Here is a 26,785-nt window from a genome sequence, read left to right as displayed (position 1 = left end):
TACCATCATGGCATCTTTAAGCTCATTAGCATCTGGTGGACTACGGGGGGGAAGTTTCTTGAAGCGCAAACGTTGCACAAAGCGGAGACAATAGGCCGTAATGCGTTTGACCTTGCTTAAAGATGAGAACCTTTCCAGCAGCGTAGTGTCTGCCAGAGGGTTGACACTATGCAAGGTAAAGATCCGTTGTTCCATCACTGTTTCGTCCATGCTGTCCATCAAGCCAGTGAGTTGTGGCCATTCCTCTGGTGGCTTATACAGCCATGATGGACTGGTCCACCACAGCGAGTGGTCAGCTATCTCACTTGGAAACAAGCCCCTAGAGGCACAATCAGCCGGGTTGCTGTCCGACAACACATGATTCCAGTGCTTTGCTGGGACAAGGTCATGGATTTGGCCGACACAATTTGCAACAAAAGTTTTCCATTTATGAGGTGATCCACGGATCCAGTGGAGGACAACTGTAGAGTCTGTCCAGGCAAATATTTGGTCTAGGTTCACATGAGGTCTATAATTTTGCAAGATTCTATGCATTGTGCGAGCAAGCAGCAAAGCACCACAGAGTTCCAGGCGAGGCAATGACACTCTTTTAATTGGGGCTACCTTTGACCTTCCAACCAGAAGGTATACAGATACTGAGCCATCAGGTGAAGTGGCTCTGAGATAAACAACTGCCGCATAACCTTGCTCCGAACTATCAGAGAATCCATGGATCTCTAGTAAGAGTTCTCTTTGGGTCACTGGGACAAATCTTGAAATAGTGATGCTAGCCAGAATAGGAAGCTCTCGCTGGAACCGCTGCCACGTTGCAAGGATGTCGGCAGGAGGAGGGTCATCCCAATCTATGCATCGAATCCACAAGTGCTGAATGAGGCATTTTGCAAGCAGGACCACAGGTGACAGCCAACCTAGAGGGTCAAATATTCGCGCCAAGTCGGACAGTATGCTCCGCTTCGTAGCTGTCGAGGAAGTAGGTTGAACATTGTAAGCGAATGCATCCACTTCAGATTGCCACTGCAGACCCAATATTTTGACGGTGGGAAGTCCACAAGTGTTGTCCAAGGGGAGAGCCTTGCTGCCCTGCACCAAGTCTTCGGAAAGCCAAGAGAGCAGAGATAAATCATTACTGGCAAATTTTCGCAACTGAAAACCACCAGCCTTGAGGAGGTCAATTAACTCTCTTTGCAATGAGATAGCATCTCGTGCATTGGGTGCTCCAGTTACAACATCATCAACATACGTGTCTTTTAGAAGGACTGATGATGCCCGAGGGAATCTATCTTTCTCATCTGCAGCCAGTTGATGGAGTGTGCGGATAGCAAGGTAGGGTGCAGATGACACGCCATAGGTCACAGTGTTGAGCCTGTACTCACAAACTGGATCATCATCAGACGGTCGCCAAAGAATTCGTTGACAGTCGCGGAATTCCTCTTGAACTAGAATCTGACGGTACATCTGTCGTATGTCAGCAGTAAATGCAACTGCATGATCTCGAAATGAGAGAAGAACGTCAGCTATGTCTCTCTGCATTTTGGGTCCCGTAAGTAATTAATTGATCATTCAGAGAAGTTCCTTTGTTGTCCTTGGCCGATGCATCAAAGACCACACGTAACTTTGTTGTACTACTGTCTGGTTTCAAAACTCCGTGATGCGGAATATAAAACGACGGTGTAGTCAACTGGGGTTCTTGAACCATTGACATATGACCCTGGTCAACGTAATCTGACATAAATTCTACATAGGATGCCTTAAAATGAGGGTTTTTGTTCATCTTGCGTTCAAGGTAGTGAAAACGCTTGAGTGCTTGAACACGTGATACCTCAAAATGAGGTGAAGGCTCCTTGAAAGGTAAGGCCACACTATATCTACCATTTTCATCTCTTCTGCAAGTCTCGAGAAAGATCTGTTCACATCGAATGTCCTCAGAGGAAGGCTTTGAGGGTACAATAACCTCTTCCACCTCCCAAAACTGCCGAACTGTCTCGTCAAGTGTTGGTGTAATAGAATGAAGTGATACACAACTGAGCGATACTGCAGATGTGGGTACTCTCCCCATCACTACCCATCCAAAGACAGTGTCAATCGCTACAGGGACCTGGGTACTGAGACTTAGTGTGCGCCCGCTCAGCACATAGGGAAACAGATCTGCCCCAATTAGCACGTCAATAGGCCCAGGCTGTGCATAGTGAGGGTCAGCTAGTTGGAAATGGGAAAGATGATCCCATGAATGAGGGTTCAGTTGTGTTGTAGGAAGTGAGCCAGTGATCTTAGGCAAAATGAAGGCAGTGAGTGACAATCGCGGACCCTCCTGACCAACTGGTTTCACTAAACAGTCAACTACTCCCCTAGCGACATGCACTGGTACCTGGGAAACACCGTAGACTGGCAGAGCTGCCTTTCGACGTATTAAGCCTAGCCTCTTCACACAACCTTCTGTCATGAAGCTGGATTGGCTGGCAGAGTCCAAGAGTGCTCGAACTGTGTGAGTCCTGCCAGAGCTGACTGGAATTTCTATGAGTGCAGTGGACAGCAAAATCGTAGATGGACTATCTTGATTATGCAGTTCGGATGCAGCCAAATATTGTCCAGGAGATGAAGCACACAACGCATTCACACCATCATGGTCTGGTGACTGTGGTCGCATGTCACTAAAATGAAGTAGTGTGTGATGTCGAGAGTCACAAGACCGACAATGAGAAGACGAAAGGCATGCACTTGCATGATGAGACGTTCGCAAGCAGTTCAAACAGAGGTTTCCTGACCTCACCATCTGATACCTTTCCTTTGGGGATGACTCAAGGAACTTGGGGCACTGGTAGATTTCGTGAGGTCCACTGCATATGACACACTTCACTGACTTGGAAACAGTGTTTCCTGCGAATGACTGATGTTGCACATATCTAGAAGCTGGCTTAGAATAAATAGACGACTTGCTCTTAAAGGTTTTCCCAGACGTCACTAGCTGTGACTCAGCTGCACGGCGGTAACCCTCTAAAAATAACAAAAACTCTGTAAGCTTGGGTAACTCTGCTCCCTTGTCATTAATACCGTATTTACTCGTGTATAGCGCGCCCTCGTGTATAGCGCGCACCACGATTTTTGCAACTAATTCCAAAGAAAAAAAAAATTGAAATTTTTTTTTCCCCCATAAATAAATTTTACTAACATTTTGTGGTACCTGATTATTTAAATTGATGTGTGGTGATGCGTCAGGAAAATACATAAACTCTGCTGTCTAAACGGAAGATAATGAAGCGCTATATCGTCACAACTGGTACGTGGAAGGAAGGAAGGGAGGGAGGCGTGCCGCGCTACGTTGCTAAGCTGGCGCGGAGAACTTGATGACTCACCGGTGAGGAATGGAGGAAGCGAAGAAGTTGCCGGGGGGGGGGGGGGGGGGGGGAACTGGTGACAACATTCTCTCTTTCTCTCTCTCTCTTTTTACTAGCTTCTGAGCTGGCTTTCTGTAAAGGGGGGAGGTCTAAAAATAAACAAGAGACCATGATGTGCGAGCTTGCACGCGCGCGTGTGCGTGTGTGTGTGTGTGTGTGTGTGTGTGTGAAACAGAGGCCTTGTTGCTTGTGCGTATGTGTGGGGGCTGGCCAGAAACGTCACCCGTCACCCGGCAGTTAACGACTTCCACTCCTCCCCGCCTCCCCCCCCCCCAAAAATTTTTTTTCCTGTGTATAGCGCGCATCCTTATTTTTTTCCTTTACTTGAGGGGGAAAAAGGGCGCGCTATACACGAGTATATACGGTAAACAGCTCCCACTGGTTACGCAAAACCTTATCCAGCTTAGCTTCAATGATATGCAGCAACAGCGGGTCCCATTTTTCAACATTGACATCCAGCACTCGCAATGCCGCAATGTGCTCTGCCAGAAGAGACATCATCTTATTCACTGATGCTGGGGCCTCTAATGACACAGATGGTATTTGCATAATTGCTTCAATGTGCAATGAAACAATCTAGCTTGTTACTGTACCTCTTAGACAGTAGTTCCCAAGCAATACTATAGTTCGAATCAGTCAAGGGTAATGCCTGAATTACTGCCAACGCGTCACCAGACAAAGATGACTTTAGGTAAGATAGTCTCTCTACATTGGTGAGACTTCTGTTGTCTACAACCAGAGCCTCAAACAGATTTGAGAAGCTGAGCCATTCTGTTGGATTACCTTGAAAGTGGGGTAAATCAATAGCTGGCAGACGGGGTGACGACCCAGCTGCACATTGATTACGTGTTTCTTTGTTCCGGTTCTTAGAATCCTCCACTAATGTGTCCCAGATTGCATTAACTTCATAATAAAGATCGTCGAAGTGATTTAGCCTACTTGTATGCCTTGTGTCATCAAAATCAACTTGCTCCTTGCATGCCAATTCATACGCCAAATGGTCATCTTCAAACCCATTACGAAGCTGAGATAAGTCCCGACAGGTTGCAAAGAATAATGACTGCTTGGAAGTGTCTGTAGTAACCCTTTTGGCCAGATCCGCGGCACGCTGTAATCGGTTTTCGGCACGCTCCAGATGTCGCTCCAGAGCTGAAACACTGTCAGTCATGGTTGTGTTTATTCTACTTAAGTACACTCAGTCAAAAATGGGAGCACGAATTATAAAAGTTAAATGTAATCAATTTTTCAGCAAAAAATCGATTCTGAACCAAGTGGTGTTTATAAAATCGATTTTACAACTAAAATCGATTCTAAACCGATTAGTGTTTAAATAATCGATTTTCCATGTGCTGCGAATCGATTATGTATCGATATGTGTATAGAGCATCCCACTCTTAGATTGCAGTGTGGAAGTAAATGGGCGCATTCTCTCTCTCTCTAACACACGCCGATTGCCGTTAGCTCTGTCCTTGTTTCTTCGTGCGTTGTTGCCAAATATCATACGAAATTTAAAATTTTAATTTTTGGACCAAGCTTTTTTTTTTCATATTGTATAGAATCAAAATACGCATCAGGCAATGCTTATTTTGAATACTTAACAATATTTTAAGTGTCCGAAAAAATTAAAAAAACATAACTTATTCGCTGGGAACTGTTTTGAAGTATTCCGATATGTTTCACATCAAAAAAAGAAAACCTACTTGTGTATTTCATTCAGATTTTTTTTATTAGTACATTAATGCCTTAGGACGCCACCGAACAAATGTTAAGACAAAAACTGTACAGGTTTCACTTAAATAATTTTTTTAATATATTGAAATGCATTTTCTCACAAACTGACACATCAAAAAGTTGACCCGCGGAAAACTTTTTTTCTGTTAAAGATAGATGGGGGACGAAAGCGAGAAAAATGTTCACAATGAATTGAATTAGTTTTTAAAAGCAGCCCCATCTCAATTGCTTCTACAGTTTCTGTGGAAATAGCTGTTAAAGATGTGTCTTATCAGTACAAGAGCGCGCGCTGCCGTCGTAAGAGGAAACAGGGTCGTGTGTTTAGATAAGTGGGGTTCTGTCCTACAAGCAATTTCAAATACATGGCTTCCTTAGTCAACAAAAAATATTATAATCGATTCTTGAACATAATATGTAAAATGTATGAAATAAATACGAAGAAATTCAATAGCGATCATGGTACAAAATCTTGAATTATTTTTCTATCCTTCTCAACACCAAGCATCTTATCAAACATTGTTTTAGACAAAGTTTTGGAAAATAATTATGATATTATTACAAACAATTTAAACAGATTTGATAAGGTGTTTACTAAGGCAGTTACGTTTTTTGTCCGGTGAAAATTTTTTTCGAACCCATGCAGTTATGGCTGGTCGTATCAAAAATGTATTTAGAAAACATTTTTCGGCATTAGGTAATCCGAGTTATCATACGTTAAAACGGATTCGATATTATTCATATTATGGGAGTTGTTGCGATTTTTCTGTTTTTCAAAAAATCTTCCCCATTTCGAACCAATTGTTCGGATTTTTCCCATAACTTACTCGACCGAGAATTTCCATTACCGTATTTTATTTATAATTTTGGACATGACTTGTCCAAAAATACGGCATTTATCGGGCCCATGAAAATATATAGGATTTTTAGAACAGAAAAGAAAACTATAAGAAATTTTCATCTACAATAGGTAGTTTTTATTTGAAGTTTACGTAAAAGTGGCATTATTACAAATTTATATGTGTAATAGTATAAAATATTATAAATTACGATATGATATCTTAAAATGCTTATTGTTCGATCCAAATTACAAAGACACGCACCTCCTGAAATTTGTAATGTGTTAGAGATTTGGCAACAGCGCGCGCCATAAGCCGTGTACTGCAATCTAAGAGTGGGACGGGCTATATTAATGCTGAACAAAGACTTGGCAAAATCTATGTTAACTGTCTACTTAATAATTCAAAGTCATATTTCACCGCCATTCTTAGAAAACACGCAATCTTATAGCAGACCGGTCATTATCAGTATCTGGTTACCGTGGAAAGATAAGAAATAATAGTGCGGCATGACACAAAAGGCTTCGTCAGCACCAACACCGTCAGTGTGATAAAGGCAGTTCTTATCTTCCCTTACGCACTCAGTTCTTATCTTCCCTTACGCACTCAGTTGTTATCTTCCCTTCCAGGGGAAGCTAATAGCACATTAAGATGATAACCCGTTCACGTTTTTATGGCGGCGCAACGACGGACAAAGGAGACTCGGTACAACGAACGACGCAAACAAACACTCCCAATCTCTCCACGTAACTAGAACTGAGCCCGATAGCTCAGTAATCGCGGTTAGCGGATTGATCCGGCCTGGAGGACCAAATGTTTCGTACTGAAACTGTTACCAGATAACATGAAAGTCAAAAACGATAGCCGGACGTCCGATGACGCCGGTACCAGATGAACCACTGAGTCTTTCCTGATGGCCACCAGGATCGCTTGAGTTAATGGCAGCAAAATGGCGCCATATTTGAATTTTGAAGCGTCCAACACTTGGATTAGTTAACATAAATCTAGGGTAAGCACTATTTACAAATCCAACAGATAGAAGTTTTAAGTTTCATGTGCTATTTCGTGATGAATTAGTGCAGGTTTGTAGGGAGGCATTTTTTAGACTGTATGACATAACAGACAAAAGAGTTAGGCGTTTCCGAATGCTGTTACTAGAAGGAAAAAGCCCTCAAGACAAGCGTGGCAAAAACATTACAGTTAATTGTGCACAAAAGGCATGCTAAACGGTTCTATACAACTCTGCAAGAATCAAAGGAACAATCTGTAAATAATGAACACATTATAGGGTTAGTGTTTGATTTTATGCAAAATGTAGACTTACCCGAGATACCGATTCAGGAAGTGTACTAATTACGACAGTTAGCTGTGAATATTTTTGCTGTTTGTAACATGAAATCCGACTATACACAGTTTTACATTTACCATGAAGGTGTTGCAAAAAAGGGGGCAAATGAAGTGGCTTCATTCCTAACCGACTACATTAAAACGTATGTTCCAACAAAGTAACAGAACTGCACTTATTCTGTGATGAATGCCCTGGTCAAAACAAAAACCACACTTTGGCCAGGGTTTTGCTTGCTTTAACGGATAGTGGGGGATTCAAAACAGTGAAACACTTCTTCCCTCTGAGGGGACACTCTTTTCTTCCATGCAACAGGAAGTTTAGCGTAATCAAACGTCCAATAAAGCGCTCCAGCAGAATTTATACAATCAAAAAACTTTGTGAGTTAATTATTGCCATGGACAGTTCTCGAAACACATAATGAACTATGACACATGGTGGCCAGTTCTCTACAAAAACACTGTCTCTTCAGTGGAGACAGCGATTCTTTCATACAAGGACAGGGAACACTTCAGTATCTCTAAATATCACTATTTTGAATACAATTCCGATAAAAAGGGTGTTATCTTGACTTCAGAATTCATTCACAAACTGAGCTCTGAAGATAATCAGGGTTATTACTATTCCACTTCCCATCTGTCCAAGGGTAATAGCCTAGGTGTGTACATGTGCGACATCCCTGCATATCCACTGGCATGTATACCTATTAAGAAAACCAAGAAGGAAGACATAAGAAAGGTATTGAGATACGTGCCAAGCCAGTACCAAGACTTTTACGATAAAATAATGCAGCTGCCTGTATGTGACTAAATGCAGATGGTACTACATGATAGTCAAAATGCAAATATTTTTTGTGCATAGCAGTGCTTTTTGTGTCAGTCATTAATGAATTTTGTTTTGAACATGCCTTTCTATGTTAAGACTACTGTATGTACCCATTAAACCATAATATCAACTTGCAATACAACGCGAATATATTTAAATTCAGATTTATAGCAGAAAGGGACCTCAGTCATTGGCTTTTAAATCCTCGTATAAAACACACTAACAGCTTATATGCGCGTGTAACATGTGTAAAAGGTGCATTATCTTTATGTTAACAACATACTCCATGATCAGTCTCCAGAACAATAAATTCTAGATTTTAGAATGTTTTTTGTGTTTATCTCAGAACTATTCAAAAGTGACTCAGGTTCCTTTCTGAAATAAGCTGTTCAAATATAACATTTTTTTTTTCAATCATTTTTTTTTTAATGTGTCCAATATGGTGCAGGCCTATCTATTGGTGACAAATTATTTGAAAAAAAATATTCAATTTCAAATGTATTCGATTGTCAAAACTATTCACGAATATCATATATTTGTTCAGAATTTGCAGACCCTCTGGTCGCAGTAGAAGCATCCGTGTTGCCTAATTCTGCTCCCACCAGTTCTGGTATCGCACATTGTAGTACTGTGTTGTGTGTTTGACCGGCACTGTTGCGTGTGGGAACAGAACTTCTCCAACATGCGGTCGTGGCGGGCGCACTGGGACCACCAGCTGTACAAGGCCCTGGAGCACCAGTACCAGCTGGGGCTGGAGGCGCTGGACCAGCACCTGCCTGAGATCAAGATAGAGCTGGTCTACAGGTAACCACGGCCCACCAGCGTTTTATTATTATTGTACATGCCTACCGACGGCATAAGGCCATGGGTGGTAGGCACGATAAACATAAAAAAAATATCATAGACAAAACAACCACATGAAACAAAATGAATAACATTGAGGACAATACTATAATAACACATACACAAGATAACACAGCAGGCAACTAACAGATAAACAAAAATAAGTTTCATAATTATATAACAACTATAAAGATAATCAAGAACCTGTTTATAACTAAAAAATTATATATGGTTGCATCATTAACCTTAACATATTAAATTTAAATTGAGATAAGAAAAAATGTTTTAAATTTAAATTATTTTTTCATAGAGAGAAATAGCAACCATGTTTATTAAAATTTGATGTAATTCTGTATAAAATATAATTTTATTTGCCTAAGGAGCATAATAAAGGTGTCTGTCGACTGTTATAGGTGGGTACTTTAATCCTAGTATTTTCTAGAATATAATTGCATTTTGTTTTATTAGTATAACAGTTATAGATAAAAAGGGCATCTAATAGCTCTCTTCTTAGAGCTAAAGATCTGATGAAAATTATTTGCTTCTTTCAATTTTGGTATCTTGCAAAATATTTGTCTCATTTAGTGATGGGTCGGATCCAGAATTTTCTGGAATCCGAATCTCGAGATTGAAACGCAGAGAGTACATCGAATATACCCCTCGAGTCTGAATGTAGGTGTCAAGTGTCAAAAATGAATTAATGTACGATAAATAAAAAATATTGACAGTGGTGTTGAAATATTCTGGAAACAGAGTTTCCGGAATCACAACATTCCGTAATTATATTTATATTTATATAATTACACGTTAGGAGTACAATATCGTGGAGAATGGTACTGAATAGGTATGAAGAAAAAAAATGTACCTCGTAAATCTCAGAGGTATCAGTTTGAAATTTTTTAATTTTAATTTACTTTTTTCCTGTAATATATATATAAAATTTTTTTCCTGGAATATCGAATTCTTTGATGGTATTTGAAGATTTGAGGATTTGACTGGCCCATCCCTAGTTTTATGTATTGTGATGTATATTTTATTCAGGGTGTCTACAGATCATGAAAGTCATGAAAAAGTCCCAAAACAAACCTTTACAAAGCTTGAAGTCATTAAACTTTATAATCTCCAGCTGCCTTTTTCCAACATGCATTCTATTTTTTTTTGGCACCTCACTTCTGTTTATGGTCACACTTTAATTGGAGACTGTCCACTTAAATCATGTGGAAATTATCTCTTGAAAAGGTTTTAGCTTTCCGCTTTCTAAATTTAAAATCGCCAGTTCCTTTGAATTTTTAACTACACATATAAAAATGACCCTGTGATAAAAAATGTTATTAAAGAGCCTAAAATATTGTGCAGGTATTTGTTAGGCCTGTGTGAACACTAGTTTCTTGATGCGAATTGAATATCAAATGAAATGTTTTTGATATTCGCGAAGTTGAATAGAATGGCAAATATTGTTCTCGGCGAAGCAGTATTACACTTATTTTATAAAAGCCATGACATGAGAAAAAAATAATTGTTTAATGTTTGTAATGTTTGAACTGATTAGGTGATTAACCAATTGGGCCTTATTTAAAATATCACTCAGTAAAAATTATAAAATTATATCAAAATTGAGCATTCACAAAAGCAAACAGAGTGACCATATTTCAATTTTTTTTAAGTAACTAACTTTATTGAAGAAAAACAACACACACAATATAAAAAAACTAAATATTTACATGAGCAAATGTTAGACTTCCAATGTTCCAATTCTTTGTAACAAATGTGAAGCTTCAAATCATATGCGAAGCTTTGCATCACAACCGAAGCTTCAAATAAAACCAATAGCAAGAATATTAAAAAGAGCTTCGATTGATTTAGTCGAAGCTTCGCACATGCCTAGATTTTTTAGAGATTCTATATTTTGTAACAGTTGTTATTTAATATTTTAATTAGTTCTTGTTGGTATAAATATGTTAACTAGTATTATAAAACATGGCACTGTTCATTCTGCTATTAAATTGTAATTGGTTTATTGGAGGCATTAAAGTAATAACTATGTATTGAATCTTAAAAGAACTTCAGAATTAACAGATCTTATATATACTGGAAATATATTATGCATAGGCAACAGGAACTTCAATTTCGACCACCAATGGAGGAAATCAGGATGAAGTATTATGGGCAGTTGAAGAGGTTCCTGTCCATCCCCAACAACTTCCGAGGCGTCAGCGACAGTTCAGATTCTCATATATTTCCCATCATAATTGAAAGGTTAGTGTCAGGTTGTAAGCAACCCTAAGTGTCATACAATTTTATTACTTGGACTATTAGTAACTTAGTAAGTATTTGAAAATTAATTACTGTGGAAATTTAAAATTTAACTGCAAAAGTTAGAAATGCCTTTGTTACCTCAAATAAATTCTGACGTGTTTACTTTCATGTTACGGTTTCCAAGCATTGCCTTAAAATCAATTCTTTAAATGTACTTAAAATTGTATTTTAATTTTTAAGTGTTTTAGCTGTATTAAGAATGAATTGGAATGTGTTAGATTTAATTTAGCAACAGAGAGTTCGAGTTGAGCTCAATTTCACAGACGTTACTTTCTAGCATCGAGCTACTGTTTATTTAGTTGTGAAAAATTAGCTTGCACCTGCAACAAGAAAAATTATTGTAAATAAAATAGTTGCTATGCTGCATATATGGTTTGGTAACAGTCTTTAAAGAATGAAATCTCAGTGGCACATAACTGAAAGTCGTACTGGGAAGTTTATTGTAGTTCTAGTCCTTAGTCACTTGTCTGGTTTCAAACTATTAATATCCTCCAATCTTACGCTAATATTGGGAAAGTAAAATCATCTTAGCTCAAGCTCCTAAACATTTTAGCTCTAGAGGCAGGATTTTATTTATTTATTTATTTATTTATTTATTAATTTATATATTTATTAATTGATATATTTACAGATTTTCACATGCAGACCAACACTCAATAAAGAGCTGCATGTGTATCCATGACAAAAAATAAACAAAAAATATAAGAAAAATAAAACAATAATACATACATGCAATAAGAAATACAAATCACAAAGAACAAAACAGACAATGGGTTATGACATCTAAAAACATTTAACATAATATATTTAGGCACAGTAATAAAACAACACACAAACATACCACTGGAAGGTTAAGTTAGAAACTTAGAAGTAAATACAGTCGCGTGCAACTTAATCGACTCACCTCTCCAGTGTACACAGAAACGCATATTTTTTTAAATGGCTTAATCACAAAACATTTATTTTTTGAAAGCTTGATGTTTTGACTTTACAATGATACCATTATCATGAATATTTCTTCAGTATTTTTATTTATAATGTGTTTTGAATACAAATGCAAGCAAAATGCAGGATTATGAAAAAACAATTGGGGATTTTAAAATTAAATTACGACAAACCATTCCAACAAAATAAACAAAACTTAATACTTTTTCTTTACTTTACTTTACTTTACTTTACTTTTAATATATTTTCTACTCTGACATATTTTCCTTAAAAAATGCCAGCTAAGTTATTCAATGCTAGATGCATTGAAATAAAAACATTTGAAACATTTTCGCGGAATGGAATATGAGAAAATGTTTAATTAATAAATTTTGGTATGTAGAAGAACATGTAGTATGTTAATCACATTATGTACATCTAGAAGGTTCGAGAATGTTCTACCTGCACCATAGGGCTGTGCTGAAAGTTTTTTTTTTTTTTTTTTTAATCTTTATGTAAAAGCTGGCCACTAAACCGGGAAAATGTCTAGAATTTAAAATATCCCGATAAACACCGGGAAACTGTCTAGAATTTTATTTGTTTCCTGGGAAAATGCTGTCTGTAGATTCTGCAAAACAACAGCGTCTGAAAATAATCAGGCATAGGCAGTGAACCTGTTGGCAGCGATTTGAGTAAAATGAGTGATGCCTTAAAATAGGCCTTAAAACATAGATGGAGAAATACGTAACCTCAAATTATGAAAATGTATGTGGGTAATATAAATTTAGCAAAACTGTTACTCTTTTTTTGTCATCATCACATTTTGTGCATTTCTGTTTTATGTAAATTTTTTGTGTCTTCAAATTTATGCTTTGTATCCAATAAAAAAAAATATATATATTTTTTACTATTTTGGAACACCTAAAAATTCTTAAACAAAATGGGAGGAAAGCTAAAATGGAGTGCAATAATTGGTTGTTGTTTGTAGGAATGCGGAGCGGTTCAGGCACGTGTTTGCGAAGGCAGAGGAGCTGTTCAGCCGCCTGAAGCTGGTCAGAGTGAAGTGGCACGACTGCGTGGCCCTGGGCTCGGTGGACTTGAACCAGCTCGCCGAGGAACACCTGAGCACAGCCGAACACTGGGAGAGGAACTTCAAAGCAACCAAAGTTTGGAGCCAAGAAATTGCCAAGCTACCAAGGTAAAGATCTACAAAGTTGAGTTTACTTTCGGAAAATTTTTAAATAGTTCTTCATTTCATGGTCCCTAGACCCCAAAACCATCAACAACTCAAAAATTTATATATATGTGTGTGTGAGTGTGTGTGTGTGTGTGTCTGTGTGTGTGTGTCTGTGTGTGTGTGTCTGTGTGTGTGTGTCTGTGTGTGTGTGTCTGTGTGTGTGTCTGTGTGTGTGTCTGTGTGTGTGTCTGTGTGTGTGTCTGTGTGTGTGTCTGTGTGTGTGTCTGTGTGTGTGTCTGTGTGTGTGTGTCTGTGTGTGTGTCTGTGTGTGTGTCTGTGTGTGTGTGTCTGTGTGTGTGTGTGTCTGTGTCTGTGTGTGTGTGTCTCTGTGTGTGTGTCTGTGTGTCTGTGTGTGTGTCTGTGTGTCTGTGTGTGTGTGTCTGTGTGTGTGTGTGTGTCTGTGTGTCTGTGTGTGTGTGTGTCTGTGTGTCTGTGTGTGTGTGTCTCTGTGTGTGTGTCTGTGTGTGTGTCTGTGTGTGTGTGTCTGTGTGTGTGTGTCTGTGTCTGTGTGTGTGTGTCTGTGTCTGTGTGTGTGTGTGTGTCTGTGTCTGTCTGTGTGTGTGTGTGTGTGTGTCTGTGTCTGTGTGTGTGTGTGTCTGTGTGTGTGTGTGTCTGTGTGTGTGTGTGTCTGTGTGTGTGTCTGTGTGTGTTTGTCTGTCTGTGTGTGTGTGTCAGTGTGTGTGTGTCTGTGTGTGTGTGTGTCTGTGTGTGTGTGTGTCTGTCTGTCTGTGTGTGTGTGTCTGTGTGTGTGTGTCTGTGTGTGTGTCTGTGTGTGTGTGTCTGTGTGTGTGTGTGTCTGTGTGTGTGTGTGTCTGTGTGTGTGTGTGTCTGTGTGTCTGTGTGTGTGTGTGTGTATATATATACACATGCACACACATATGTGTGTGTGTATGTATATATATATACATATACACATGCACACACACATATGTGTGTGTATGTATATATATGTGTGTGTGTATGTATGTGTGTGTGTGTATATATATATATATATATATATTTATTTATTTATATATATTTCATATTATGAAAAACAACTTTTGTGGACATTATAACTGTTTCAATTTATCACAAATCACTTCCAAACTGATACTTAAAATCTAGTAGTGGAAAATCTCGGTTTAGTTCCTTAATGGGCAATATCCAACCAAAGGGGTGGAAATGGGGAATTTCAATTTAAACTAGTACTATATAAAAAGATGATGGTTCCTAGAAGCCATCTTTCTTTTTCTTATAGTCATTGGCGACATATTAAAAAAAAAGATGGTAACTTACAGCAGACAATGGTAATTTTTTTAATTAGTTGCCAATGACTATAAAAAAAGATGGCAGACAATAAGTTTATACTTGGCGTGCATATGATGATTGAATTTGGCGGCAATATTAAAAATTTGACGACCTACAGCAGACGACTGAATAATTTTTCAAAGTTGGTGCCAAGTACTATTAAAAAAAAGATGTTAGTCTACTGCAGACGACTATATTTTTGTAAAATTTGGCACCAAGTGCTATAAAAAAAGATGGTGGCCTATAGAAGACTACTGTATAATTTTTAAAATTTGGCACCAAGTACTATAAATAAAACATGATGGCCTACAGCAGACGACTGTATAATTTTTAAATATGCCTTTGATGTTTTAATTTACCGCCGCTGCAACAAAAAGCTTATATCCTTATTTAATTCTTCCTCCCTCAACAGACGCTCTAGAGATCCGCGTCCCCACGTTCGGGGCTTGGTTGGTGCGAAACCTTTTTTTTTTATTCTTGAAAATATCACAAGCACTCCACACCAACTAGCTTCGGAAAAAAGAACCAAGATGGCCTTCTGTGATGTCACCAGCAGACAACAACAAGTGCCACACCCACCTCGGCAGAACCAAGATAGCGGCCGTCTCATGATCCCTCCCACCCCCCCATTGTCCCTTGTACGTCATAAACCCCTTCCCCCCATCCTTAAGAAATATTTTTATGGATAATCACAATGTATAAAAATAAAAAAGAAAACACCAAAAACTTTTGTTTTAAAAATGAACTGACCTAAAAACTGAACCATGAGATTGTGTATGTGGGCAGCTGCGACGAGAAGGTGGAGTGCTTCTCGGTGAGCCTGCTGCCGGTGCGGGCGGAGATGGAGCTGCACAACCGCCGCTACTGGGACACGCTGGTCAGCTCCCTGCAGAGCTCCGTGGTGCGGGACGTGGCGGCCGTCGAGAAGTTCATCGGCGAGGCGACGCAGGTGCTCAACCAGCAGCCCAGCAGCGTCGAGGAGATCGGCACCGCCAGCGCCAAGCACTCGCAGATCATGAACACTGCTCCTGAGGTAACTGACAGCTCTTACTTTCAAGCTCATGTGAGCTTGTCTGAGGTTCATTAGGTTGTCTTACATTTTAGATAGTCTCACATTGTATTATCTTACATCAGAGGTTACATTACATTCATTGTAGACAGTCTTACAATGTAGGTAATCTTAAATTGTTAGTTATCTTCCATTGTGGGTTGTTGTTCAATATGGTTGTCTTACTTTTGAAGGCATCTTACATTCAAATGTATCTTACATTTTAGTTTGCCCTATATGTGTCGCCGTACATTCATGCGCAATTTTATGTTAAGGTATCTTAATTTTGAGTTCATCCTGTACAACTGGATTGATATGATTTTTAATTTTTATGAATTTACGTGATGGTTCAAATATTTAATTTATTTTCCTTAAAGAATTATATGCCACCTTTAACTGCCTTCTGCTTTAACCAGCTGCCACAAGTTTGAGAAGATATTGATGCATGGACCTGTTACGACATCATGTCGCAATGCAGTCCCAGCTTCAGTAAGAGCTTGATTGAAGTAGTACACATACTGCCTTTAAAGTTCCAGATTCTGATTTAAGAATCAAATTTGAGAAGAAATGGATCTGATTTATCACGTTTTAGTGAATTAAGTAATAATATGAAATTGTGTTTCCATGATTTCGCTCTATCTGTGTAGGCTTCTAGAATACTTCAATGATGGCTCTGTACAATTTAAATTTTGGCCTCAGACTTCATGCGGTAAACTACATATATTTTTCTTTCATTTTTCTAATACGGCCATGTAAAGAATGCAAAGAATTTTTTTAAAATAAGTTTTTTTCCCAAGAAGCTGATAACCATAGAGTGTTTTGAAATAATGTGTGTTTTTATTCTTCTTCCGTTTTATAACCATGATTTAAAAAAAATTTTAATAACTTTTTTTTACTACCTAAAAGCATGTTTCTAGACTGTGATTCACTTAAAAAACCTTCACTTTCTTTATTAATTGAGTGTATTGAGGAATTTATTTATTTATTTTGACATCGCTAGTTTCTTCCTATTTATTCTGTCTCTAAGCAGTATTATCTTTGGTGCATCAGCAAAACATTAACAAAATTTGCCTTGAATTATTTAAGGGTAGTTTGTAGGATATTTTCTTTCTCTGCTCTTGTTTTTAGTGACCATCATTTCATTTTATGATGTTTCAGATGTTCCAAGTTCTGGAAGAGGTGCAACGTAAGAACAAAACACTCGCGAGTTGGACCAAAGAACATTTGGAACAAGTAAATCGTGTTGTCACTTTGTGGGATAATTTTCAATCAATGTTGGATAACTATCAGTTCCTGATCAGCAGACAGGTATGTGTTACATAGTTTTTATGAAATTGAATCCTTTAGTGTTATACACCACTTTTACGGCAAACAAAATGAGCTTATTTGGCCATAAAAATTTATTCTCTATTTGTTAGAAATAAACCATTTATGATAACACATGTTTTTAAGTAAATATGTAAGCAAATTTAGGCTTATTGCATTATAATTTAATTATAAGCATAACCAAAACTATTATCAGTTGCCAGTATAAAACACACAACAATTAGAGGTCGGTGGGTACCCGTCTTTCCGGGTATTTTTCGGGTAGTTAAATTACCCGTGGCTCGGGTCGGGCACTTTTTATACCCGAATATTTTCGGGTCGGACGTCTAATAAAAAAAAAAAATTAAATCTTGTTTAACTTTCCGTGTCCTGCTGCCACGGGAAATGACCTGCCGTGTCCATATATTATGCTGAACACACAATATATTTGCTGAAATAAAAAAAAATACCGTGGGTACTTTTAAGTCTAGATAAAATTAGCTAGTAGGCCTAAAAACATCGTGAAAAACGTAACGTTTATAGTCGGAAATGAACATTTTAAATTACAAAATATACATATTTTATAACATGGAAAGTTGTTTTTATTTCTAAACATGTAATAATTTAAGTCTAGGCGTGTAAAAGTCTGAGTAATTATAGCAGCAGACAATCTAAAATGCACAAGGGAAAAATGTAAACTCACGAATGTATAAACGTAACAGGAATGTCGGGAATATTACGTGGCTGCTTGTCTGATACTGTTTTTATGTCACAACTTAGCCGAAAAATACTGGTACGTGACATAAACTTCACAAGATAAAATGAGCGGAGTCTAGGTAACTGTTTTATACGTATTTTATAATTTCGGAAGTATTGTACAGTTGACGTATATTTTTTATACTAACCATTTATTTCTGGGGATCGTAAATAATTAATTATTGGTATCAAGACATCAAGATGAACGTAAACTTGAACACGTCACGGCAGCGAGGAAACTGGTGCGTATACCAATAAACTGGTATTAGAACTGGACATAACTGGTACACGGGAGGTGGAGCTTATATTATTTTTCCGCTAAGCTCGCTTCTATTGGCTGGCTGCTGATGGAAGGTCACGAGTCTGGGCGGAGCGTACTGCGCATGCGCAGCTCAGAGAACAGAGAGAGCCAGCCGGCGGCCACGCCGCGCCGTAGCAACAGCTGATCGAGTACAATGACTTTTCTCCTTGCACGACGCGCTATTGACGGTAATTTACATCAATTTGCTGCCCCCTTTTTTTATTTTATTATTTTTAGTGTGGTGCAATGCGTATGTGTAAAGTAGCCCGTATTTGTTCTGAACGCTGCAGGATGCGACTGTATTTTAATTACCTAACTTTAACGTTCTTAGAATGTTTCATATTCAATTTTTTTTTTTTTTTTTCAAAAATCTGTACGTACGACCGAGGTGTACGTACGAACCGGTGGCCGTATGAGCGAGGTGTTACTGTAATGCTGATTTGAACACGTTTTTAAATGCTAAAATAACGTTTTAACATTTTAACTACAATAAGCCGTTTTCCAAGCATCGCCAAAACAGCAAATCATTATTTGGGAATACCTGCCACAGAAGTATCCAGTGAGCGTGTGTTCTCAAGTGCTAGCAATGTTGTGACACACAGGCGGGAACGGCTGTCAGCAGAACATGTAGAAGAACTGGGTTTTTTGCATCAAAATCAAAAATTAGGCTAAGTAAAAACTGTTTGATAGTGTTGTTTTTTATTTGAATTGCATAAAAAAAATGCATGTTGAGCGATGCTTATTTTGTAATTTGATGTAATGTTTTAACTTATATTTATTAATTTTTTAAAGTGTATTTAAGATACAGTAAAAACATTTTGCAATAACAATTTCCAGTTTCATCAGGTATGTTAGAAAGACAATACCCGACCCGACCCCGAATTTTTTGTGCAATTATCCGACCCGACTCGGCTTAAAAATCCACTACCCGAAGACCTCTAACAACAATTAATCAGAGTTATTTTTTACTCTCATGAAAAACAATGATGTAAAAAATTGCGAGGCTGATTGAAAACTGAGACTACCTATTATTGATATTTTAAACTTGCATGCCAGTAGTGGGAACAAATTAATAAGGCTACTACAGAAAAAAGGGCACTCTTTTGCCATGAACATTATAATAAGTGAACCTGATAGTTACAACTAGAGCTGTGCTGAGGCTAATATAATTAAAGAATTTCACACATAAGGAGGTGAAAAGGGGGTAAATATGGCTTTATGGTAGTTAATTATATCTCGGAAACTAATCAAGCTATATATATGGTTTTAAGATACTTAATTATGTCTCCAAAGCTATCAAGCATTAGAAAAAAAATTGGCTACCAATAATAATTACACCAAAACAACCAACCTCGATTTTACTATTTTGCAGATTTCAATCCCTAAAATGTTAAAAAGGGGTAAAAATGGTTTCAAGATATTTTGCAATAACTGCAAAACTAACCAAGCATAAAAATTTTTTGTATATTAATAAACATACCAAACAATCAATAAAATTTTTCTATTTTTTTGAATTCAACCCCTAATGTGTGAAGAAGGGGTGATATGATTTTAAAATAAATAATCATATCTCCAAATCTGATATTAATAATAAACATACCAAAACAGCCAACCAAATGTAAAATTTTGTAAAATTTAAATCATAAGGGGTGAAAAAAGGCTAAATTATGTTTTTTTATGAATAATTAAATCTTCTAATTGAATCATGCACAAGAAAAGATAATGGGTATCAATAATAAGCAATGATGCAATCAAATCCTCAAACTCTCAAATACAAATACCATCAGATCCTTAGTATTCTAAAGATTCAATATTCAAGGAAATGTGTTTGAAGAAAAATATTAGAGGAAAAGAAGTAAATTAAAAAATTCAACACCTCTGAATTTTAGTTAGTCAGTTTTTTTCTTCATACATATTCTGTTATCGTTCCCCAAGTAATTGTAATCCTAACAGGTACAATATATATTGATTCTGGAATCTTAGTTTGTGAAACAACCATTTAAAGGGTAGAATATAGCAACACCATAGTTAATATTTTTCATTTATTGTATATTATTTTATTGTTGACACTTGACACCTATATTCGGATCCAATGTGTATATTTGAGGTATTCTCTGGGATTCCAATTCAAGATTTAAATTCAATAAACCCATCACTACTACAAACCCAATGTTTCACATTTTGCAAGATTCTGATCCTAGGGTGTGTAAAAGGACTAATTTAGGTTTAAGTTAAAAATGCATACTTCAGAATCTACCAGATCTAAGGGTGATAAATTAAGAATGAACAATAAGCATATAGAGTCGCGAATGATATTTTTTTGTTTTTCCAGAATTCAAACTTAAAGGGGGGATAAGGGGATACGTTGTGTTTTATCATAAAAAAAATCATATTTCCTTAGCAAATAAAACTGGATGTAAGAAACTGAGAATAAATAATGTGACATCTGTGGTTTATGACCAATTTTCCTAACGTCTTTGAAATTAAAGAAATGAGGAAGGCCTACCAGGTAGTAATAAACCTGTGGATCAGTAATCACTAGAGGTCAACCACCGAGACACATTTAAATTGAAATTTTATACAACAGTAATGCCTATATAAAGTGGATCGTTGTCACTACCAGGAAATTAACTAAAAGAGAAATAATTTAGTGTTTCGTTTCACCTTTATTAGTGATAGCTTATATTTTTAGTTTTTATATTTTTTTGGATAAGAGATTAATCATTTTAACAAGGCAAATGGATAATCGTTGGCCAACTTACATAAAATGAATTATGAATTTATTACATTTTTGAAAGTTAAAGTTACAAATATACCATGAACTTACAATATTTTAGCCATTTATAGTTTGTACATTTAATATTTAGTTGTCAGATGTTTGACAGTTTGTAGATATAAAATTGGTTGTTCAAGCACTGGAATGAACTTGTTAAGTAGGCAACATGGAGCAGGCTTATATTCTTTTTTTACTTATCTGCCGTGCACCTGCCGTGAAGATGGAGTCGTTTGGGGATGCCAAAACAATGTGCTTCACAGGCTAGTATTGAAGCATGCGAGCTTCTGAGAGCAGGAACATCTCCAGAAAAATTGGAGCCGAATGACAGGGCCAGAAGTAGCCAACCGGGCCCGCAAACTGAGACCCACGCTTGATGGTGGGGAGGGATATTTCGTAACTACATCCTCACAGAAATGATGGAAGTACGATCCAAAAAAGCACAGATGAAGACACACGATTAAAACTATAACACTACATTATCACACGAAACGAAGAGACTTTGGGAATACAATTCCCAAATTTACGTGACACATTCTGTAGCTAAGGTTCCGATACCATGCTTGATGTAAAGACATCCAGAAGTTAAAAGAATCTTCCCAATACAACAGCTGTAAAGGTGGTCAAGTATCAAGCGTAATTAATGTTCTACCCTAGGGAATGAAAGGATGGCAAGGGAGGTAACTATGAAGCTATCCCAGGGAGGGGGAGGGGCTTCTATTGACAAACAGAAGAGACTTGAGAGGGAAGTCCAATAGGTTTGCCTAGAGGGAAAAAAAAGGGGTGATTTAAAGGGGGGAGGAAGGCCTTGGTTAGTGGCGCTGCCTGGGGGTCCACTGAGAAACTGCAGAGTGCTGTAATTTAGTTTCTAAGGTGTCAGAGAGGTGTCGCGCAGGGCAGCGCATGTCATTTGGATATGAAGGGAGGAAGGAGTGCTGGCGACAAAAAATGGAGGGTGACACTAGGGCCCAGGGAGAGAAGAGGGAAATCATGCCGATGTTGTGATGAGAAAAGATTAGGTGGGCGGGAAGGGGGAGAAAATTCCAGAGCAGGCCGGATGCACGGCGCCGTGCATGTCTGGCACAACGGAAATGGGAGGCTGGACGAAAGGAAAGATGCCGTGCCTGCCCGGGGCGTTTGAAACATGCCAAGGGGTGAGGGAAACCTGACACGCTTCTAGTGTGATGTGGGACGATGGCATGCCAGCCACAGGGCAGTAGCACTAGCAGCAACCGGGCCGACTCTGTAAAGCTTAAATAATAAGGACCCCATAGTATTGAAAAAATACAACAATTTGATGTGAGTCCCATAATTATCATTCAAAGCAAGAATAAATAAAAATGTAAAAATGCGTCGAGCAAACCCCAAATTGCGGCACACTAACTTAAATAAAAAATTAACTAAGTGTGATGAATTTACCGTTTTTACAAATTTGACTCTAAAGGCAGTGAAAAGGGGGTACATTTGTTTTAATAGTATTAATCATACATCGAAGCAAATTAAGCTTGAGGTAATTAACCGAAATAAAAAATGTAAATTATATGATTACATTCATTGTCCTTTTTTTTTTTTACCATTTTTCTAGATTTCACAGCAGAAAGGGTGAAAAGGTAGTTAATTTTGTTTTATTATAAAAGTCGTATCTCTAAGGCTAATCAAATGGGTGTAAGTTTGGTGGTATTATTTTATGAACATGCAAAATCTACTAACCTGTGTACACTTCTTGAGAAAATTCTATTTCTTAAGGGGTAAAGGATTGTAAATATGGTTTTAAAATTTAAAAACAATATTTTCTGATTACATCATACTTAATTTAAGAAATTGGCAATGATTAATGAAAAACTTTAAACTACATTATCTTATTCAATTTTCTTTGAAATATTACATCTTAAATTGTAGTAGGCTTGCATATGTTTTTAAAAAACCGGATTTCAAAATCAATATTGGCGAAATAAATTGAAATTAAATATAAATGTAAGTTATTAAAAATATTTTGGATTTCACATCTGTGGTAAAAAATAACGGGATTGGTTTTGTTTCATTTGGTGACCGGATATTTTCATATTTACTAAATCTATATTTCTAAATTTTCACCTAGGCATCCTTGTGAGAAAAGAGGAGTGGTGTGAAACATTTGGGAATTTTTTAAAGTAACACTAACCATAACTAAGTATAAAATATAAAGTCCGGAAAGAAATTCTAATTAAAAATGTGATTCTTTCAAAAATCTTATAATATCATAATTGTAACAAGATGAAATTATTAAATTATTTTAATCACATCTATTAAAAAATGTAAGTGTAAATTATGGCATAATCTTAATTAAAATGAAATAGGTGCATGTTTATAATTTTTTTTTGAATTGGCTATCTCATTAAATAAATAGGAGTGATTTCGTCTAGGTAAAATACATCCTTGAACACACTAAAATTGGAACTAAAATCAGTTACTTAATCTATACTGTTTTGACTGTGGACTGATAACACCATCTTCCTGACGGAACGACTTACCGCGGCGGCACGATAACAAAGACTGACTAGTTGCCCGCACTGCCAGCTAGTGGCGCTACCGCAGCCAGTAGCGCGGGAAGTTCAAACACAGTCTTGATATAAGGAATATCTCAAAGTCCCAACATATTTACACAAATTTAAAAACATCACAAGTCCAAACATACACAAGTCCAAACATAACCGCCCACCTTCAAACACTGTTTTCAAAATTCAACTGGTAGGGGGCAAAGGTTTACAGCAGGACGCTTGACCATCCCATTAGAGGTGCGGGCAGTCACAACACGAGGAATATTGTCATTTCCTGGATGCAGTTGAATGATGCGTCCTAAACGCCACTGCAAGGGGGGGATCCTGTCATCCTTGAGCAGCACTAGTTGATCTGGTACCATAGGTCTGTCTTGTCGAGACCACTTGCCACGCTGCTGCAGTGTGTGGAGGTAGTCTTGGTGCCAACGCTTCCAAAAGTCTTGGTGAAGGCGTTCCACCAGCTGAAAACGCTGCAGACGGCCAATGGGGATGGCTTCCAAGGTGGGTTCAGGCCAAGGTTATTAGAGAGAGGTTGCCTCGATCGCTTGCGCATCGTTCTGCGCATCGCGTCACTTGCAGCCCCGGCTCGGCTTGCCAGCCCGTCCGCTCCTATCAGTTACTTAGTTTACAAGCACATCTGCTCGTAATAACGTGTCAAACTACAGCGTAATGCAGGGAGAGTTATTGTTGTGAGGAGTTTAATTGAGAGTGCGTGTGTTATAAAATGTTAGTGTTGCTTATATCATAAGTGCACAGGTGCTTCGTTAATTATAACTAGCAGGCAAAATGTTAAGAACACGAATTATTTAAAGTGAATTTGTTTTGTTAGACTAAACGCTGTTAAAAGTTGTATTTAACATTACAATGCCAGGTACGCGGTGTGCAGTGGCTGAGTGTACAAATAGCTTGGTAAAAACAATCTTTACCTGAAACAAATCATATAAAATATCATAGATTCCCACGTGATTATCATCTGTTGAAAGTGTGGGTTCAGAAATGCCGACGTGATGGTGAGTGGAATCCAAAAACCACTTACATTTGTTCAGAGCACTTTACAGATGATGATTACGAGCCCGACTTGAAAGCTGAGTTGTTAAATACATGCGCTAAAAGACGTCTTAAACCAAATGCTGTACCTTCATTAAAACTTGGAATTACAACACCTGTAGAAACATTGGAAAGTCGTGTGCGCCGAGAAGACGGAGTTAAATGCAGGGAAAACAAAAAAAAAAATGTTATGTAAATTAATCGTAGATTCAAATGAAAATGTAGTGAGGAAGAAACATGTTCTTGTAGTCAGTTAAAGCATTCAAAGTCTTGTTCTAACAATGACTCGGTTGAAATGCTTAGGAAGGAAATCCAAATTCTTAAAGAAAATTTGTTTCTTGCCGAAAGAAAGTCAGTTTTAAATTTGGAAGTCATGAAAAAATTAAAAAAATAAAACGTAAATCTTAAAAACAAACAAAAAAAACCGTTCTTCATTAGAGTTCCGTATGCGGAATATTCTTTCATAGTATTTTTTCAAAAAATCAAATTGACTTATTACTTTCGTTGAAAAAAAGTGTAAACTGGACCAATTATGAAATAGTTCTCGCTTTCACTTTGCGTTATTTCAGTAAGCGATGTTATTTATTTTTAAAACAGAAACTTAACTTCCCATTGCCTGGACTTTCAACTCTTCAACGATGGGCATCTTCATTTGACATGAGAAAAGGTATCCTCGTAAAACATGTTTGAATTTTTGAATGTAGCACGTTCTTCGTTAATAGACTTCGAACGCATTGTTGTTCTTTGACGAAGTAAAATTGAAGAAAACGCTCGAGTATGATGCAAAAGAGGATGAAACGATTGCACGAAATACTGGTCTATTCATGTTAGAAATTAATTTTTAAATCTAACTTCAGTTTATTTCTATTGCAAACATTCCCAAAACGTTTTAATGAGCTATGGCTACTTTTATTAAACACTAAGAAATTGATATGCAATTATTTTAAATATTATAATCTTGCTGAGAAATGAATACAAATAAACCATTTTGTTTACTAGTTACATATTAATTATATAAATTTTTAAAAATTCATGGATTCATTATTGATATTTTGAAAAATTTTACTGTCACTGAAAAAAATATGTTGAAGTAATAATTCATCCTTGTTTTCAGTCACAGCATGTTGTCATTTTAAAAGCATAACAAAGCGATTTTAAATAACAGTAATCTACAAACCATAAATGAAATACTATAAGTATTGCGTCTCAGACATGTGAAACGAGCCGAGCTGATAAGAGAAAGCCGTCAGTCAGCAGGTGTAGTGTTACGGCTGGGAACGGCGGGGCTGCAGATGACGTCAGAGCGGAGTGTCGGGCTGTCTACATTGTTCTTATGGGATCGAGACAACCTCTCTCTACTAACCTTGGGTTCAGGCAGCGTGACCAAGGGTTCAAGGGTTAGAAAATGGCCTGGAGTGAGAGCCTTCAGATCATTTGGATCTGAACTCAGTGGGCATAGTGGTCTTGAATTTAGGATCGCTTCCACTTGCACCAAGGCCGTGTACAGTTCCTCGTACGTCAGTACCTGCTCGCCAATAACTCGCCTGAGGTGTGTCTTGAAGGACTTCACCCCTGCCTCCCATAGCCCACCAAAGTGCGGGGCAGACGGGGGGTTGAAGTGCCATGTCACTCCAAGTGGCTGCAGAGATTCTGTAACACCTTTCTGGTGTTCTGATGATGACAACAGCTGCTGTAAGTAATTCTTGCAAATGATTGCGAGCTCCGACAAAATTTGTCCCACAGTCACTATAAATGTCTGATGATCGGCCCCGGCGAGCAAGAAAGCGCTTGTAAGCTCCATTGAAAACTTCAGTGTACAGATCTGATGCCAGTTCCACATGCACTGCCTTAGTTGTACAGCATACAAAGATGCACATGTAGGCCTTTAATAGGGTAGGTCGACGAATACGTGCCTTTTATGGTGAAGGGACCGGCATAGTCCACTCCTGCTTTGGAAATGGGCTTCACCTGTTGAACTCTCATGGCTGGGAGATCACCCATTAATGGGGCTTGAGTAGAGGGTCTAGCCTTAAAACATTTAAGGCAACGACCTAAACGACGACGTATTGCTTGCTTGTCTGCGATGATCCAGAAGGTTTCTCTGAGAATGCCTTGCAGAGTTTGTAGTCCAGGGTGCTGGTTAAGTTCGTTGTAATGACTAATGATGAGATCTGTGAATCGATGAGTTTTTGGCAACAGAATGGGATGTTTTTGCTCAAAGGGCAAACTAGACTGAGGCAATCGACCGCCCACCCTGACTGTTCCAGAGGGATCGAGGAATG

General features: G+C 37.8%; 1 protein-coding gene across 1 annotated transcript in view; it reads left to right on the top strand.

Moving 5' to 3' along the window:
* The window catches only part of LOC134539674 (cytoplasmic dynein 2 heavy chain 1), a 446,052-nt gene that overhangs the window by 89,876 nt on the left and 329,391 nt on the right, over positions 1-26,785 (top strand). The window contains exons 17-21 of the mRNA XM_063381862.1: positions 8,800-8,933; positions 11,082-11,228; positions 13,201-13,410; positions 15,523-15,769; positions 16,943-17,092. Coding sequence (XP_063237932.1) covers positions 8,800-8,933; positions 11,082-11,228; positions 13,201-13,410; positions 15,523-15,769; positions 16,943-17,092 — 888 coding nt within the window. The remainder of the gene's footprint in view (positions 1-8,799; positions 8,934-11,081; positions 11,229-13,200; positions 13,411-15,522; positions 15,770-16,942; positions 17,093-26,785) is intronic.

The sequence above is a fragment of the Bacillus rossius genome, chromosome 15 (assembly GCF_032445375.1).
Source record: "Bacillus rossius redtenbacheri isolate Brsri chromosome 15, Brsri_v3, whole genome shotgun sequence".
Taxonomy (NCBI): domain Eukaryota; kingdom Metazoa; phylum Arthropoda; class Insecta; order Phasmatodea; family Bacillidae; genus Bacillus; species Bacillus rossius.
This window is presented reverse-complemented; position numbering and strand designations above follow the sequence as displayed.